This window comes from Zootoca vivipara, chromosome 2 (genome assembly GCF_965207765.1).
Source record: "Zootoca vivipara chromosome 2, rZooViv2.hap1.1, whole genome shotgun sequence".
In the NCBI taxonomy this organism is placed as follows: Eukaryota; Metazoa; Chordata; class Lepidosauria; order Squamata; family Lacertidae; genus Zootoca; species Zootoca vivipara.
This window is the reverse complement of record NC_142584.1, coordinates 3,349,671-3,365,905: the sequence shown is the minus strand read 5'-3', so window position 1 is coordinate 3,365,905 and position 16,235 is coordinate 3,349,671. Positions and strand designations below refer to the sequence as shown.

The 16,235-nt window shown below is 51.3% G+C and overlaps 1 protein-coding gene across 4 annotated transcripts; it reads right to left on the bottom strand.

The window, feature by feature from the left end:
- Positions 1 to 391: 391 nt before the first annotated feature.
- Positions 392 to 12,143, bottom strand: DDN (dendrin). Of its 4 annotated transcripts, none has more exons than XM_088661194.1 (3): positions 11,901 to 12,143; positions 5,574 to 5,657; positions 392 to 2,770 (listed from the first exon to the last, which is right to left on the bottom strand). In XM_088661194.1, the coding sequence occupies exons 1-3, from the start codon at positions 11,915 to 11,917 to the stop codon at positions 1,129 to 1,131; spliced, it is 1,743 nt and encodes a 580-aa protein (XP_088517320.1). In that variant the 5' UTR covers positions 11,918 to 12,143; the 3' UTR covers positions 392 to 1,128. The 4 variants fall into 4 exon arrangements, with proteins under 4 accessions (XP_088517320.1, XP_088517318.1, XP_088517319.1 ...); XM_088661192.1 differs by lacking the exon at positions 11,901 to 12,143 and adding an exon at positions 9,568 to 9,806; XM_088661193.1 differs by lacking the exon at positions 11,901 to 12,143 and adding an exon at positions 8,784 to 9,130.
- Positions 12,144 to 16,235: the final 4,092 nt, after the last annotated feature.

Genomic DNA, 16,235 nt, shown 5'->3' with positions numbered 1-16,235 from the left:
TGGGTATCATCCGCATACTGATGAACACCCAGCCCACACCCCCTGATGATCTCTCCCAGCGGCTTCATATAGATGTTAAAACGCATGGGGGAGAGGACGGAACCCTGAGGCACCCCACAAGTGAGAGCCCAGGGGTCTGAACACTCATCCCCCCACACCACTTTCTGACCACGGCCCAGGAGGAAGGAGCGGGACCACTGTATGACAGTCCCCCCCCCCAGTTGTTTAAGCACTGTCTCAGCAGCTCACTGAACAATGAGAAACAATTTTCATGCTAATGTTGACGTATGGATCTTAACTTGTATTTCTTTGGGGTGTTAGGAGGCACTGATGTATTTCTTGGCTTAATCAAACTGAGAATGCATCATCCAGCTTGTGTTTGAAAGACATGTTTGGTTTACTATTTTTATTATTTTTATTAGTTCCTGAATACCTGGCACACATGGACCGCAATAATCATATGGACATAGAAAAGCAGGGGGGAAATGTCTTGGTAGCTTTATTGTAAATATACCTGCTATGTAAGGATAGCCTTGCCTGGTCAAACCAAAGGGACCTGTTCTCCCCCTCTTGTCTGTCTTCAGCTAAGGCAGGGATAGGGAACCTTTATTAGCTCAAGGGCCACATTCCCTTCTACGCAGTCTTACAGGGGCCGCATGAAGGCGGGGTCAGCAGCAAAAGTAGGTGGAGCAACAAATGTTTATCTTTGTGCAGGAGCCCAGTTTATATGTGCACTGGGGCAGCAGCCCTCTCTACCCTCTGTCCAGGCAAGCAAGCGGCATTGCTAGTATTCAGCAACACACTCTAGGCTGGCAAAAGCACCCAAGAAGTGTGCATTGTAGGGCCTTCCAGGGAGGGTTATCCTCTAGGTTCTCCCTAGCATCTAGTAATTAGTGGATGTGTAGGCTCCACACTGGAGTACAGAACCTGATATGGGAAGTGTTACTACGGCTATGTCCTTCCCCTCCACACCCCACAGCCCTGAACACGTGTGTCCCTGAGCCTGTGGCAAGGAGAGGCGGCTGGGCAGAGGCATAGGGATACCAGGCACTTGGGAGACGGGGTGGGGGTGCTGGGGCTCTGAAATGTGGGTTTCAATTCATGGCTGTGGCCCTGCTTCGGCCAGGCTCAAGGGGGGGGGGCACTCCCGGGCACCACGGTGGCATTGGAACTGCTGGTGCTGTCGAGGCTGCTGCTGCTGCTGCTGCCGGAGGGGGCCCCTTCGCCCAGCCGCCGCTTCCAGGCCGGCTGCCCCTCCTGCTCCTGCTCCAGCTCCTCGTCCGTGTCCGAATCCGGCGCGGTGTGCCGGCGGATCCTCGACATGGCTTCCTTCAGATCCCAGATGTAGGATCTGCTCGGCGAGGGCAGCGCGGGCTTTGCTTCGGCTTCTTTCTCGCCTCGGGGCGGGCAGCCGCCTTCCTGGCCAGGAGCGGCTGCCCGTCTCTGGCTGGGGCACGCCAGCCCTGCCTGGGAGCCGTCGGTGGCGGGGGCTGCTAAGGGCTTCGCGGGGCTGGTCGGGGCGGAAGGAGGCCCGGCAGGCTGCCCCACTGCCCGGGCATCCCCGAAAGGAGCCGCGTGGCTCGCGGAGCTCCCTGGCCCCGAGGCCTCTCCTCCTCCTCCCGCCCCGGCGAAGCCCAGCTCGCTGACGGAGAGACCCAGGATGCGAGCAGCTCGCTCCTCCATCGACGCCGGGGCCGGGGAGCCGGGCGATGGGGCGGCGGTCTCTTCGCGGCCCAAGTAGCGGACCCGCTCCGTCCGAGGGGGCGGGATGTAGTGGGCTTGGATCACCACGCACGTGGCGTCGATGACAAACAGACCTCCGCGCCTTCGAGGCGTCGATCTGCCTCCCGGCTCCTTCCACTTGGGGAAGCTGCACCTGCGCTGCTCGCCCGCTGCTCTGCTCTCCCCTCCGACGGCGGCTTCAGGCCAGCCAGCTGCGTGGCTGAAGCCCCAGCCAGCAGGGAGCGTGTGCTGGAGGGGACTGCCAGGGTGGCGTCGGCCAGGCTCGCCTCTCTTCGTTGCCCTGGGCAGGGTGTGGCCCCGGTGCTGGGGACTCGCGTCCCAGCAGGACCCCAAAGGGTAGCGGGACCTTGCTCGCTCCGGCTGCGCCCCGAAGCCTCCTCCTCCGCACGTCGTGGCTCCGGAGAGGTAGCTCCAACTACCAGGCAGCTTCGACGGGCTTCGCCCTGCCTTCCGCCCCGCCGGTCCGGACTCGCAGGCTCTCCTGGTTCCCTGGCGGCCTTTCTTGGGGGCTTCCGCCTGGCTCTGCTTCGCCGTCGAGGCTTCCTTGCTGGCGCGCTGCTTGGGCTGCACGGTGCGGTGGGGCGCCTCGTAGGATGGCGGAGCAATATAGGGCGGCGGGCGAGGCCAGTTCTCCTTACGGGGGCCCGGCCCGGCCCGGAAACGCAGCAGCATGTGGGCTTCGTAGCTGGGAGGGGCCCGGGCAGGGAGCAGCTCGCCTTTGCTCTTGGGGGCTCCTCGGCTCCATCTGCAGCCTTCGGCGGGGCCCTTTGCCGCCTTGCTGCTCACGTCTCTCCTGCACATCGGGGACAGCCCGTCGTAAGAAAGGGGAGGCTGCCTTTGCGCCTTGGGGGAAGAGGCCGCCTTGCTCGGATCCTTCCCCGAGAACCAGTGGCCCTCCGGCCTCCGCGGGCCCCAGCGAGGCGGGAAGAGTTGAGTATCGTGCCAGTTGGTTGAATCCTGCAGGACGCGGGCGCCCAGGCCATGGCGAGCGGGAGAAAAACCAGAGACTAGTTGCTTCTCCAAGAGCCTGCAAGGACACACAGAGAGAGGGAGAGAGGTCGGAAGTGAGTCCACCAGGAAGCCAGAAGGAGGCAGAAGGAAAACGCCATTGTCAGATGCCAATACTTCAGTATTGCCTGCAATGACCAGCAGTGGCTCTCCAGAGTTTCAGTCTTTCTGGCACAACCAGAGGTTGCTCTACCACTGAGCTATGACCCTTTCACATCATTGGTGCATTTAATTTTAGCTGGGACTCTGAGGTAGGGATGCAGGAAGCAGCTTTCTACCAAGTCAGACCATTGGGTCCATCTAGTGTATTACTGAGAGGCAGTGGCTTCATCTGGCACTGGCAGGATTGAACCTGCCTGCAGAGCACAAGCCCCACCACTGAGCAAGTTCTCTCTCCTGTCCCTTTCCCTCTCACACAAACCTCTTTGCAACACCTCATTCCAGTCAAAACAAACTTTGTTTGGGTTCCTTCAGCATTTCTTTTACATTGCAGATCCTGCCTGGCAGCCAGGAAACCTTAAGAGCCAAGTGATCCAGGCTTTCTTGAAGACATCCAGAGTCATTGACACTCCACCTTGCCTTTGTTCAAAGTGCACTGGAATTATCTGAACAGCACTCAAGTGACATGAAGTGAGTTGAAGTTGCTTCTCTAGTAGCTAGTTGCTAACCAGTATTGCTATTGCTTTCATTTCAGGTAAGCTCCTGTTAAAGGCTGGAGGATAAAATGGTAGGTAATATAATTTAGGCTTTTCTAGCATTTCCATTCTGACTGACTAGCAGTATTGGTAATTTAAGGTCTGAGAACAGGGCAAGAACCATCCTAGATGTAATGAAGAAAAAACGAGCTCCTGACTCCCTTTTTTTTCTGCTGGAGAGAACTGATGAATGTGGAAGGAGTTAAGCAACCCATTATTCCTCCCTTGCAAGTTTATTACACTTGCAAGCTGATGGCTTATTGCTTTAACAGTTGTGGGGCTGAGGTGGCATTTGGCATGGTCTATAGAGATGAGTTTTAAACTTCAGATCAGGAGCTTAAGTGCCAACAAATGTGGCCTCTGGTGTCACATTTTACAACATTGATATCACACTATGAGCACATATTTGCTGCACCAAGGGTGAACTGACCCCCCCTAAGTGATGCTTTGGTGACACCCTACTGAGACAGCAGCATAGTGGGAACGAATAATAATAATAATTTTATTGTTTATTTGAAAGGTAAAAGGTTTATATGACTCCCATCTGACTGGTTTGCCACAGCCATTCTGGGCGGCTCCCAACAAAATATTTAAAACACAATAAAACATGAAGCCTGTTGTCTTTGTCCATGGAGTTTTCTTGGCAGGGATACTGGAGTGGCTTGCCAGTTCCTTCTCCAGGAAGGAGAAGGAAACTGCGGGAGGCAGTGCAAGACAGGAGTGCCTGGCGTGCTATGGTCCATGGGGTCACGAAGAGTCGGACACGACTAAACGACTAAACAACAACAAAACATGAAGCATTTCTATAGCAGTTGTTAGTCTTCAGAGCACTTCATATTCATTATCTCTGCAATTCGTACAACACTCATGTAGAGCAGGTTAATATTATTCACTAGTTGAAGGGAGGCCTGAGGATATAATGTCTTGCACTATTTGATGAGCCTAATTTGTACTAGTGGCCTCCAGGCAGGGGGGAAACTAGGATTTATTTCAGCCGGGTTAAAGACCCAGTTTGGCACCCATCCCACACACATTTGCGAACACACACATACAGGATGGGGGCCTCTGGGGGCTTCAGCCAGGGCAACAAATTCCTTGTCTAGTCCCACCCCCCTGCCCACCTGTAGCTATGATGCTGCCTCCAGGCTCACACTTTGAGACACACAGACATTCCTCAGCACCAGAAGGTATCCTGACCAGCAATATCCTATTCCTAACCCAGCCTTTGGTTCTCATTAATAATTACCCCTTCCTTGGTCATACAAACTGGTATCTGAGCATGTGCAGAGAGAGTGTCTGTCTTCATTGTTTAAGTCTGTGGCCCCACTCCCACCCTCTCAAGCTTTTAAGGGAGTAGGGAATCCAGCCTGACACACGTACTAGGAGCATTTCTGCTACAGAGCAGCAAAAGCTTTTGAGCCCTTAGTTCAAACCCCAGCTCAGCTATCAGCCTTAGCCTTCCAGTCTGTGCTATGGGTATAATACTACACTAATTTACCTTCAATGAATGTTGTACGGGTAACAAATGCTAAGCCTTTTAAGCAATTAGAAAAAGCACTATTTAGGGTTCTAATAAATGTTGGTAAACTCCTAGGCCTGCTGCCAACCATGTTTTATTCAGAGTACAGTGGTACCTCGGGTTACGAACGCGATCCGTTCCGGGTCGCAGTTCGTAACCCGAAAAGTTCGTAACCTGAAAAGGGCCCGAACCGCCGTTTTGCGCATGCGCAAAGCGCTATTTTCGCGCTTTGCGCATGCGCAAAGGCGTGCAGCGCTTCTGCGCACGCACGCGCGGCGAAAATACTTCCGGGTTTGCGAAGTTCATGAAAATGTTTTGACCCAAGTTAGCAAAGTCCTTTCATTTCAGTGGGTCTGCTCTGAGTAACACTGGATGCAACCCCTAGTATGTTCATTGTTTTGGATCATGCTCTCATCCATTATTTACAACACAAACAAATGATGCCCCGTTCCCTGTGCTAACCACTAGGTGCAGCACTGAAGCACCTTGACCCCAACCCCTAAGCCCCCTCTGCTGGCTCATTGGAGCTAGGACAGGAGCTTTCTCCACAAATAGCCCCCTATTTTTGAACCCCTTAAAAAACAAAAACAAAAGAGTCCTGGACTCACGTGTACTGCCCAGCCGCACTGTGGTGCATCCAGGGGGCAATGCAGCCTTGTCCTGTCCACAGCTCAGCTTCCATGGCATCCCGGCTGGAACAAGAAACTGTGTTAAATTCAACAAGAAGCAGGTTTGTTCTCTCGCAGACATGGAGCCGTCTAGCATCTCCGGGACCCGGGCATTCAAACATCGTCCTGCTTGCTGGGACATCTAGCAGCCGCTGGAGTCCATAGCAGCACGGGCAACACACCCCCACAGCACATGGCAGGCAAGTTCCCTGGCAGAGGCAGAGAAGAAGGGCAGCTGTCGGCAGCACAGGGCGAGGGTCACTCAGGAAGTAGGGTTCTCAGGGACAGGTGGTCGCAGGTGAAGCCAGTGGAAAGACAGAGGAATGTGGACGTACACAAACGTGCACACTGCAAAGGCATATCAGGCAAGCAGCTCTGCCCAGTGAGGATTTCTCACATTGCTACACACTGTTTCTGTGCGTGAGGGAAAAGCACACACACACACACACAGAGGACCTCTGCAACTAACAAGCTGCTGCAAGAATAGTTACACGGCAACAGAAACGCAAGACACGACAGCACACAAGGACACCCAGATTGCACACAGACAAATGCTGTGCTGTCTCTCACAATGTTCCACACACACGATGTGCATGGTATCTGTGCATCGCCTCACGCCCAAGCCACCAGTAGATCTCCCTGCCTTCCTTCCCACTGTTCACGTGAAAATGAGTTAAAGAAAATGCCAAGTGTTGAGCTCTTAAATGCTTCCTGCTCCCATTTAGTTATCTCTTAAGTCGAAGGCTAGCAATACATTTTCTTGTCTCTGAATTTTTTTTTGCTTTGCTGTTTTATTCATGATTTGATAGTGCCATTTGCTTTACTGATCTGAATTGTTCAGCTGTATCTTTCATTGTTGCTTTTTAGTTTAATTTTCATTGTAAACCTTATGAAGGAGGGTGTAAGGTGAGGTAAAGGTAAAGTACCCCTGGATGGTTAAGTCCAGTCAAAGGTGCTCATCTCGCTTTTCAGGCTGAGGGAGCTGGAGTTTGTCCACAGACAGCTTTCTGGGTCATCATGTGGCCAGCATAACTAAACTGCTTCTGGCACACAGAACAATCTGATGAAGGCCAGAGCACACATAAACGCCGTTTACCTTCCCGCCGCAGGGGCACCTATTTATCTCCTCATGCTGGTATGCTTTCGAAGTGCTAGGTTGGCAGGAACTGGGACAGAGCAACGGGAGCTCCCTCCATTGCGGGGATTCAAACCGCTGAGCTTCGATTGGCAAACTCAGGAGGCCCAGTGGTTTAGTGGTTTAGACCCTTATAAAGGAGGGTGTAGAAGTGCCTTAAATAAAGAACTGAACTTGCGTTAGAATCATGTGGGACGCAGCTTTCATCCATTGCAAGCTTTCTTGCCGCAGCTTGACTGCATTTCTTTTCCCCCCTCCCCTGTGGCTGCCTGGCCAAAGGCCATGGTGATGCCCAGGGGATGTGAAAAGGGGTCATTTGCCACACTCTGATTCCTGACAGGAATTGACGGCCTTGTCTGTGTCACTAGACTCTGTTTCCATTGACATTCTATAGAATGCCCTTTTGAAATATTCAGCCATCACTCACCTTGTGCGTGTCAAACCCTCCCATTTGGAAAGGCTGCAGCTCGCTGACAGGGAATATCCATTTCGTGTGCAGGAGGTCCCAGGTTCAATCCTGGCATTTCCAAGCAGGGCTGGCCAAGAGTCCTGTCTGAAACCCTAGAGCATCACTGTCAGTCTGTATAGACAGTACTGAGGTAGGTGGACCAATGGCTTTGACTCTGTCGCTGCTCAGGTCAGTGGTAGGGCCGGCCCGATTGTTAGGCAGGATAAAGCAGCTCACCTCTGACCACAAAACAGTGTGAAGCAGCTTGCTCAGGCACCTAATTCTGAGAGTCATAACTGGGCAGCAGGTTGCTGGCTCTTTTAAGTTTTCATTGTTCTTTTGCATCTTTACTGCCAGGGAGGGAGGTGCTTGTAAGATTTTTCTACCACAGGTGCCAAAATAACTTGATCACCTAGACTTGGGAGGGTGGCTCCATTTGCTGCTTCCCCCCCCCCCCGACACCAGAGGTGAAATCTTGGGGTTACCATTAAAAGGCAGCATATGGTGAATGTTTTAACTATTGAGTCTCACCATTTGGATCTTCTGCCTTGAGGTGCCAAAACATTTTGGGCTGTCTCCGCTTTGTGGGTCCCAAACTGCAAGCACTTTGCACGATAAAAGATGCCTTGGGAATCAGGCCTCACAATGTCTAAGGAGGGGAAGGCACCATAGGGCAGCACTGAAGGTCACCTGCAGAGCCCCACACGCCAATTTCAGGTCATGCCTATTTCTGCTTTGCCACCTCCTTGCTATTTCTGCCTGCCCCAGGTCTCCCCCCCCCATGTGACAAGATGAAGCGACTGCCTCAGGTGGCAGGATCCACTAGGGTAGCAGATCCCAACGCTATTCTTTCTTGTTCCCTCACAAAGGGGCCAAAGTGTTGGGCCCTGATCTGCCCTGTCTTGGAGAGCAAGGAGAAGGAAAAGTAACCTCTGCATAGCTAAGCTATCCGTTCTCTGGGAGATGGTTGGGCTTCAAGGGAGAAGCCAATAAACGAGGGGGACCCGCTGAGAGGACCTTGTCCAAGAGTCCTCAAATCTTAGAACTGGCTTCCTGCACGATTAGTAGTGGTGCCGCAGGGGAGTGTTGGCAGATAGGCAGGTGCCGTAGACCAAGTCACACTGTTTGTCTGCCTGTCCCAATGTTGTCTGTGCTGATGGAGGCTTTCCAGCTTTTCAGATGGGAGCCTCTTCCAGTCCTACCTGGAGATGGCCAGGATTGGACCCAGGACCTTCCCCAGGCAGATGCTCTGCCACTGAGCTGTTCCCCATGTGCTTCGTCTCCCATCACTGCAGCACACCAAGGAGGAACTGTTAAGGAACTGCAATAGCTGATGGAATAGGAATGGGAAAACTGTGGCCCACCGGTTGGACTCCAATTCCGAGCAGCCCCAACCCACATGGCCAATGACCAGGGATGATGGGAGCTGGAGTCCCGCAGCATTGGAGGGGGAACAGGTTCCCCATTCTTGAGGGAGACTAGGGGGTGCAGCACATGACTTAACATGCACCACGTTCCTCGCTGGCTCAGCCCCTGAGAAAGAGGACCCCCCCTTTTGCTGTGGTACCTCCAGATGTGCTTGGGACTCCCATCAGCCCCAGCCAGCATGCCCAGTGGTCAGGTGTGGTGGCAGGGCAACTGCAGTCCATCAGCGCTTAAGACAGCGACCCAGGCTCCCCATCCCAACGGAGCCTCCTAGACTAGAGAGGGGCTGGGAGTTGACCCAGAACTATGGCTGCACCCATAGCTCAGAGATGCTATTCGCTGAAGTGGTGCCTGGTCCTCTCCCCGCTGCAGAGGGAGGCACCTTTCTCTCTTCTTCAGCCCCCACCTTCAGTGCGTTATAGCTTACTCTCTGGAAAATGGATTCACCCCTCACCCCAGCTAAATGCAGCCTCTCCCTCGCCTCCCCCCGCCAAGTTTCCCAGTAAATGAGAGAGTTCAGTACAAACTCCCACGCCAGCTCCGAGTGAAACCTAGCAACTGAGCACCAGCATGGCAACTGCATTGGCAACGGATGGCAACAATGGGGGTGGTTAGCAGAGCTGCCAGTGACACAGCCCCATTTATTATTGGGGGTGGGGGAACGGGGAGAGAGAGATTAGACCTTGCATCCTTTTGTCCCCCCCTGCCCTGGAAGCAGCCATAATCTAGGTTCCAAAGGGCCAGGGATGGACTCGGGGAAAGGAATCCGGGTTGTTGATATCCAATCTAATAGTAGGGGTGGCTTGGAAGCACTTTTTTAGTTCAACGGCCACATTCCAATCTAAGCAGCCTTCCAGGTGCCACCTGCCCATGGAGGGGTGGAGCCAAAGGCAAAAGGGAGCAGAATGATAAATAAGAAGTTTTACCTTTTCTTTCTACACATGCTCCCACACCTCTCTCTGTCCTCCATGCAGGCAAGACAGAAGCACCGTTGGATTCCATTGAGATATTCCAGCCAGGCAAAAACACTCAGGGGTGGGGCAAAGCAAAGCAGGTTTGGGAGGGTGCATGTTTGGGGGAGACTCTTGAGAGCCAGGTAAAGAAACCTGGAGGGCCACATTGGGCCCATGGCTCCTCATCCCTGATCTATATCACGTCCCTGTGCAGAGCACTTAATAAATCTCATTGAATTCAGGCCCACAATAATCCTCCAAGATAGGTGACTGTTATTCCCGTCTGACTGATGGGGAGCTGTCTCAACAAGGACAGCACATTCAAGGCATATTTCCTGTCTCAAAGAATTATGGGCACTGTGGTTTGTTAAGGATTGCTGGGAACTGTAACTCTTTGAGGGGTAAACTACGGTGCCTAGAAGTCTTTGAGGATGAAAATATGCTTTGAATGTACTGTTATACTAACTATGTACACATTAATTTACCTTTCTTTTCTTTTCAACTGGCCCTGCTCCTGGGCCTTAAGAGACATCTTTTTGAAGTGATTATAGAGACTGTAATGTTTGTTTTTAGCACTATTATTATTATGAGTCACTTGGAGCTCAACATTGTTGTTTGAGAAGTGGACTACAAATATTAAATTCAAAAATTTTTCACACAATAACATTTAGCCAGAAGCTTTCCCTGGCTTGGAGGGAGTTCACCTGTTATATTTCTGGGGGTTGGGCTGTGTTGAAGGCACAACAATGGGGCCAGTAAGAAAAAGGAGTGTGTCAAAGGACAGGGATAGCTGAGCTTGGTAGAGCATGAGACTCATAATCTCAGGGTTGTGGGTTCAAGACCCATGTTTGGCAAAAGATTCTTGCATTGCAGAGCATTGGACTAGAACAGGGTAGACAATCTAAGGCCCATGGGCTGGATGCGGCCCAATTGCCTTCTCAATCCAGCCCGCAGATGGCCCGGGAATCAGCATGTTTTTACATGAGGAGAATGTGTCCTTTTATATAAAATGCATCTCTGGGTTATTTATGGGGCATAGGAATTCTTTTCATTCCCCCCTCCCCCAAAAAATATAGCCCGGCCCACCACATGGTCTGAGGGATGGTGGACCGGCCCACAGCTGAAAAAGGTTGCTGACCCCTGGATCCTTGCAGTCCCATCCAACTCTATGATGTGAGGTGAACTTCCAGAATCAATTAACCAAACCCTGAGCCCCAAGGCCACACAGGAAAAGCTTAGCCTACCCAAGGTTTAAATATACTGTGTCTCATGTATTCATGTTGAACACAACTCCATCTGATACCAAAAGAAGACTTCAGTGTGCAAACGGAGGAGGTATGTCGCCAGCTTACATCTCTGCCAAGCCTTTGTGCCCATGCAAGTGTTCAAATATATGATTCCCATATCTAGAGCGTGCTTCTGCACTAGGTTTGTATACGTTCCAAAAGTTAACAGAGGAAACTAGTTACCCTAGTTTTTGCATGGATGGGGGCAGGTGGGGGGAGGGGGAGAGAAGAGCATACGAGTTTGCTAATATGGAAACAAGGAAACCAAGTGAATGAGCTGCTATGGCTGGTTGCATGAGGTTCTGCAACTCCAAACTATCTCATTTCCCTGCCTTTTCACAACCGTATTTTCACACACATGCACGTGTTTACATTGTCATATAATAGCCCCCCCCCCCCAAAAAACCTAATCTTCACACATGAGAGCTAGTTCTGAAACAGACACAAGCCATTTGGTACAAATTTTGTATTCAACAACAACCTGACTGCATGGATAACCTGTTACAGTGGGGGAAAGAGAAGAGTGTCTAGATCTAGTTTACTCTATCCTAGGGCTGCCGTATTTCAAAAAGTAAAAACCAGGAACCCCAAAAGTTGTTCACTTTTTTCTTTTTCTTTTTACAAAAACACAAAAATAACCCTGCAATTTTTGGTTGACTTGCCTAAGATCCAGGACAAAGCACCACCTTTTGGGAATTCCCCCCGGACGTCAATTCTGAACTTAAAATCCTGGTAACATCCAGAAAAAATCCAGAAGTATTGCAGCCCTACTCCATCAACCATCACCCCACCTTCCCCATACCCAGGTGTTTATCCAATGGTCTGTGCCAAGAGCAAGCCATGGGTGGAGGGGACAATTCCTAGAGATCTAAATCCAGGAAGGTGTGTGAAGCACAGACACCCTCCGCCCAGCGGCATGCTTTTCCACGCACGGACTGTATCCAGGAAGGTGAACTGGTGTGACAACCAGTTTCTACAGTCGGATCACTCTTGCTGAATCAAAGCAATCATGTACTGTACCTATTGAACAGCAACATGAGTTTGCGTCGGTGAGGTTGAAGGGCAGCTATCTCGTGCACAATATCCTGATCTTTTACATTCTCTTCAGCCAGCCCTAAATCTGCTTCTAGATCCACTCCTTTCGTCCATAGTCACCGAATTCCCAGCTCCCTTGTGTTATCCAAGACAGAGCAATACCAGCAAGCCCAAGATTTCAGGAACCCAACCTGCTCCACGTCATCCCAGTTCTGTGCTCTGTCGGTTTCAGGCGCAGCACGCTTAAAGCCAAAGGAGCTCCAACCAGCGAGTGCAGCCTTAGCCACCCTCTGCTTGTCCAGCTCCCACCCTATGGGGAATGTGCTGTGTCAACAATGGAGGGGGGAGTGAGTGGAGGGGACGCCAGGACTCAAAAGTAGCTGTGTAAGCTCACAATAGAATTGAATGGATACCAACGCCAAGCTATGGTGTAGGGCTGCTCTCATGTCATTTGCTCTGTGGTAGCAAAAATGCTTTTAGGCGAGTCCCTTTCACTCTGCGCTTTTTATACCTGGCCCATCAAAGAAGGATTGTGGGTCAACAGTAGCCCACAACACTAACTCTGAGAAGCCAGGCCCACGGCCATCGACTCAACTGCTTCTCACTCCATTTAGTGTACACAATCCATTATTGGTCTCCACAGATCGCTTGGGCGCAGCACCCCCTTGCCCAATGTGAAACAAGTGTAAATGGTGCCTTGCATAAAGATCTAGACCGGGCATGGCCAAACTTGGGCCTCCAGCTGTTTTGGGACTACTATTCCCATCATCCCTGACCACTGGTCCTGTTAACTAGGGATGATGGGAGTTGTAGTCCCAAAACATCTGGAGGGCCAAGTTTGACCATGCCTGATCTAGAGCAACTGCTTCTAGCTCTGCTGGGGTCTTCAGGCCTTAAGATCTTTCCATAGGCCTTGAGTGGAGGGTTCCCTGGGCACACAAACTAGTGGGGGAAGAGAAGCTCATCAGGGGAGGAAAAGAGATTCCTGTCTCCAGTGCTCTGTGTGGGCAGAGCTGAGAATCCAGGCTCCCTGTGACAATTGGCCTCATGGCATATTCCCATAGCAACCTTTGCAGCCCATTCCCCATTCACCCACTGTGTGTCCCCAGCCGTTTTCAATACTTGGGGAAACCATTCGGGAGCTGCAACCACATTCACCACAAGCTCATCCGATTCCATCTTTCCTCGCTGGCCCTTCTGCTAGGCGGTGCCATCACCACCCATGGCTCCAGCTGGGTGCCTGGGAGGATTTCCGCCCTTTTAAAAGCCACGGGCAGAACAAACAGGGATTTGGTGTCTGAGCGGTGATGCTGGCTCAGCACATTCCTAGTCCTAAGGCCCCCCCCCCAGCAGCAGTGGAGGAGGGAGGGAGAGGAGGAATGACGGGGGCCAGGCAGACAGCTATACTGGCCTGGTACCTAGATACAGGGCAGGGTGAGAACAAGAGTGGCCACCTTTGAAAGAGAGGGTGGAACTGCTTCAGGTTGGAAGATCTTTGGACCCCACCAAGGCAAGAGTTGCCGGGGGGGGGGCGGTTGTCACTCCAGCCCCACAGAGGGAGCAAATCCTATGCATGAGCAGCCTTACATGGCTGTTGAATAGTTCCTCTTCAATGCCATGCTTTCGAACACAGCGCATGTAAGAGAGGTGTGTGACACACCCTTGTATTGCAGCAGGGCCCAGAAGCTTCCCAAGTAAGCTGAACACCAGTGATGTGGTGGGAAATTCTTCATGACAACCCACCCCCCAAACACACACACACACACACACACACCATACAACAAAAATGAACTGGCCAGTGCAAACATCATCACTTCAACATATTAAACCAGTTTCCCAAGGACTCTCTGTACAATGAGTGAATTCAGAGGAAAAAGCTACCAAGCCTCTGGTGCTTTTCTTGGAAAAAGAGTGGAAGAAGCATAAATGGAACGGGTGGTCCATCTCTTTCTGTGTGAGACAAGGATTAAGAGCTACCTTTGAGAGAGGATTCTGCATTTCATTTCATTTTTCTGCTTTTTTTTGGATTAGGTAAAGGTAAAGGGACCCCTGACCATTAGGTCCAGTCGTGACCGACTCTGGGGTTGCGCGCTCATCTCGCATTATTGGCCGAGGGAGCCGGCGTACAGCTTCCAGGTCATGTGGCCAGCATGACAAAGCCGCTTCTGGCAAACCAGAGCAGCACACGGAAACGCAATTTACCTTTCCTCTGGAGTGGTACCTATTTATCTACTTGCACATTGATGTGCTTTCGAACTGCTAGGTTGGCAGGAGCTGGGACTGAGCAACGGGAGCTCACCCCGTTGCCACGGGGATTTGAACCGCCAACCTTCTGATCGGCAAGCCCTAGGCTCAGTGGTTTAACCCACAGCACCACCCGCGTGCCTTTATTTAGATTAGTTCGTTTTTAATTATATTATGAAATAACCTTAATAAAATTTTATGGGGGGGATACCAAGTCATTTTCCTCCCGCCCCTCACCCCCAAACATGCAACCCAATGGACTCAAAAGCTTGCTCAGTATTTTGTGACATTTTGGTGGGTTATAATCAAAACACTTTTGCAAAACAAAGCAGGCACTTTTACTGCTTCCTTTTAGGTTAGCTGGTGGGTTTCTGAGAAAAAGGATTGCCTCTGAAGATGACGTCCTTTAGTCCTTGCATCACAGCTGAGGGGGGGGGGCAGGTGGTTCATCCTGTCTAGTGGAAGCCAAAGTAACTGCTTGCTTGCACGAGATGGTGGGGAGACTCTCATACAAATATCAGGTCTGTGAGGAAGGAGGAGCCCCCAACCCAGATCTGCCACAGGATGCTGCTGCTGACATTTTGCTCCCCCCCCCATTATACCATGTGTACTTGTCCAATTTGTTCTTTGTATTCCTTGTTATATCGCTGTGTGGGCTGCCCCCCCTTGCAGTGCCTGGTTGCCTGGGAAACCAGCCAGAGGCCGATGTGGACAAGCCCCATATGGTGAACTGGATGTGCCTCTTGGGGCTGACGGTTGGATTGACAATACCAGGTATGTCACCAGCTGAAAACACTTTAAAGCCTGTTAAATGACTCCCTCAGGTGAAGGGGGTCAGCAGAAACTGAGCCAAAACAGGGTGAGAGAGGCTTTATCTACAGTGGAAGCCAGAGGTTTGTAGGCATACCAAGTATCTCAGGAAGGAGATAGGGACCCTGTGTGCCCCCTCCCCCCGGATGTTGTTGGGCTCCAACACTTCCATCCCAGCAGCCAGCATGGTCAGTTGTAGACCTTCCTCATTGGACATAGCCTGGGGAACCTCTGCATCCTCTTACTTCCCCTCCAGCCAGCAGTCCCAGGCTTGGAAAAGCAGAAACGTCTAGGGCCTCATCTCCCTGGGGGCTCCTGGGGGGGAGCAGTGAAGCCCATGAGGGTCCTGGCCTCAGGTGAGTTGCTTGCCAGCAAGTGAGCATACCCTCCAACATTTCTCCAATGAAAATAGGTGCATCCTAAGGACATTCTGGGATCAAATCAGAAACAGGGATGGCTTCTCTAAATCAGTAAGTCCCTGGACATTAGGAACACTTGGAGTATCTGGGTGAGATGGGCCAGAATATCGGGCCTCTCCAGACCCCAAAACGCCTGTTATGCACCCCTAAAAGCACTTTTAAGAAACAAGAGTTCTCAGGCCTCCAGCATAGAATTACCGTACGTTCTTTTCTTGCCTTCTGCTAAACTAATCTAGATATGATCCTGGCCACACGAGTGTGAGGATGAGGAGTGTGGGACATGCAGCTCCCTCTCTTTTTATTGTTGCTAAAAATAGAGATTGTGTGGGGATTTCTCATAAAACTTAGATTTGCTTTAAAGATGTAGAATGTGTACAGCCTTAGTTTTTCCTGCTGTTCAATAAGCTTTGTTTATTGTGTGGTATGAAACATAAACAGACTACAACTATGTACACACAATACCTTTAATGCCCATTTTAAGCACCTTCTTTCCCTCAAAGAATCCTGGGCACTGTACAGTCATACCTCGGGTTACAGCCACTTCAGGTTGCGTGTTTTCAGGTTGCGTACTGCGCCGAACCAAGAAGTCCCGGAATAGGTCACTTCTGGGTTTCGGCGCTTGCGCATGCACAGAAACACTAAATCGTGCTATGCGCAGAAGCACCGAATCGCGACCCTCGTGTGCACAGAGTTGCAAACGCTGCAGGTTGCGAACATTCGCACCCCGAGCGTCCACTGTAGTTCACCCCTGAGTTACAGTTCCCAGCAACTTTAACAAAGTATAGTATGCAGAATTCTTTGAGGCAGGAAACATGATTTGAATGTGTTCTAAAGGCATAGTGTGCTC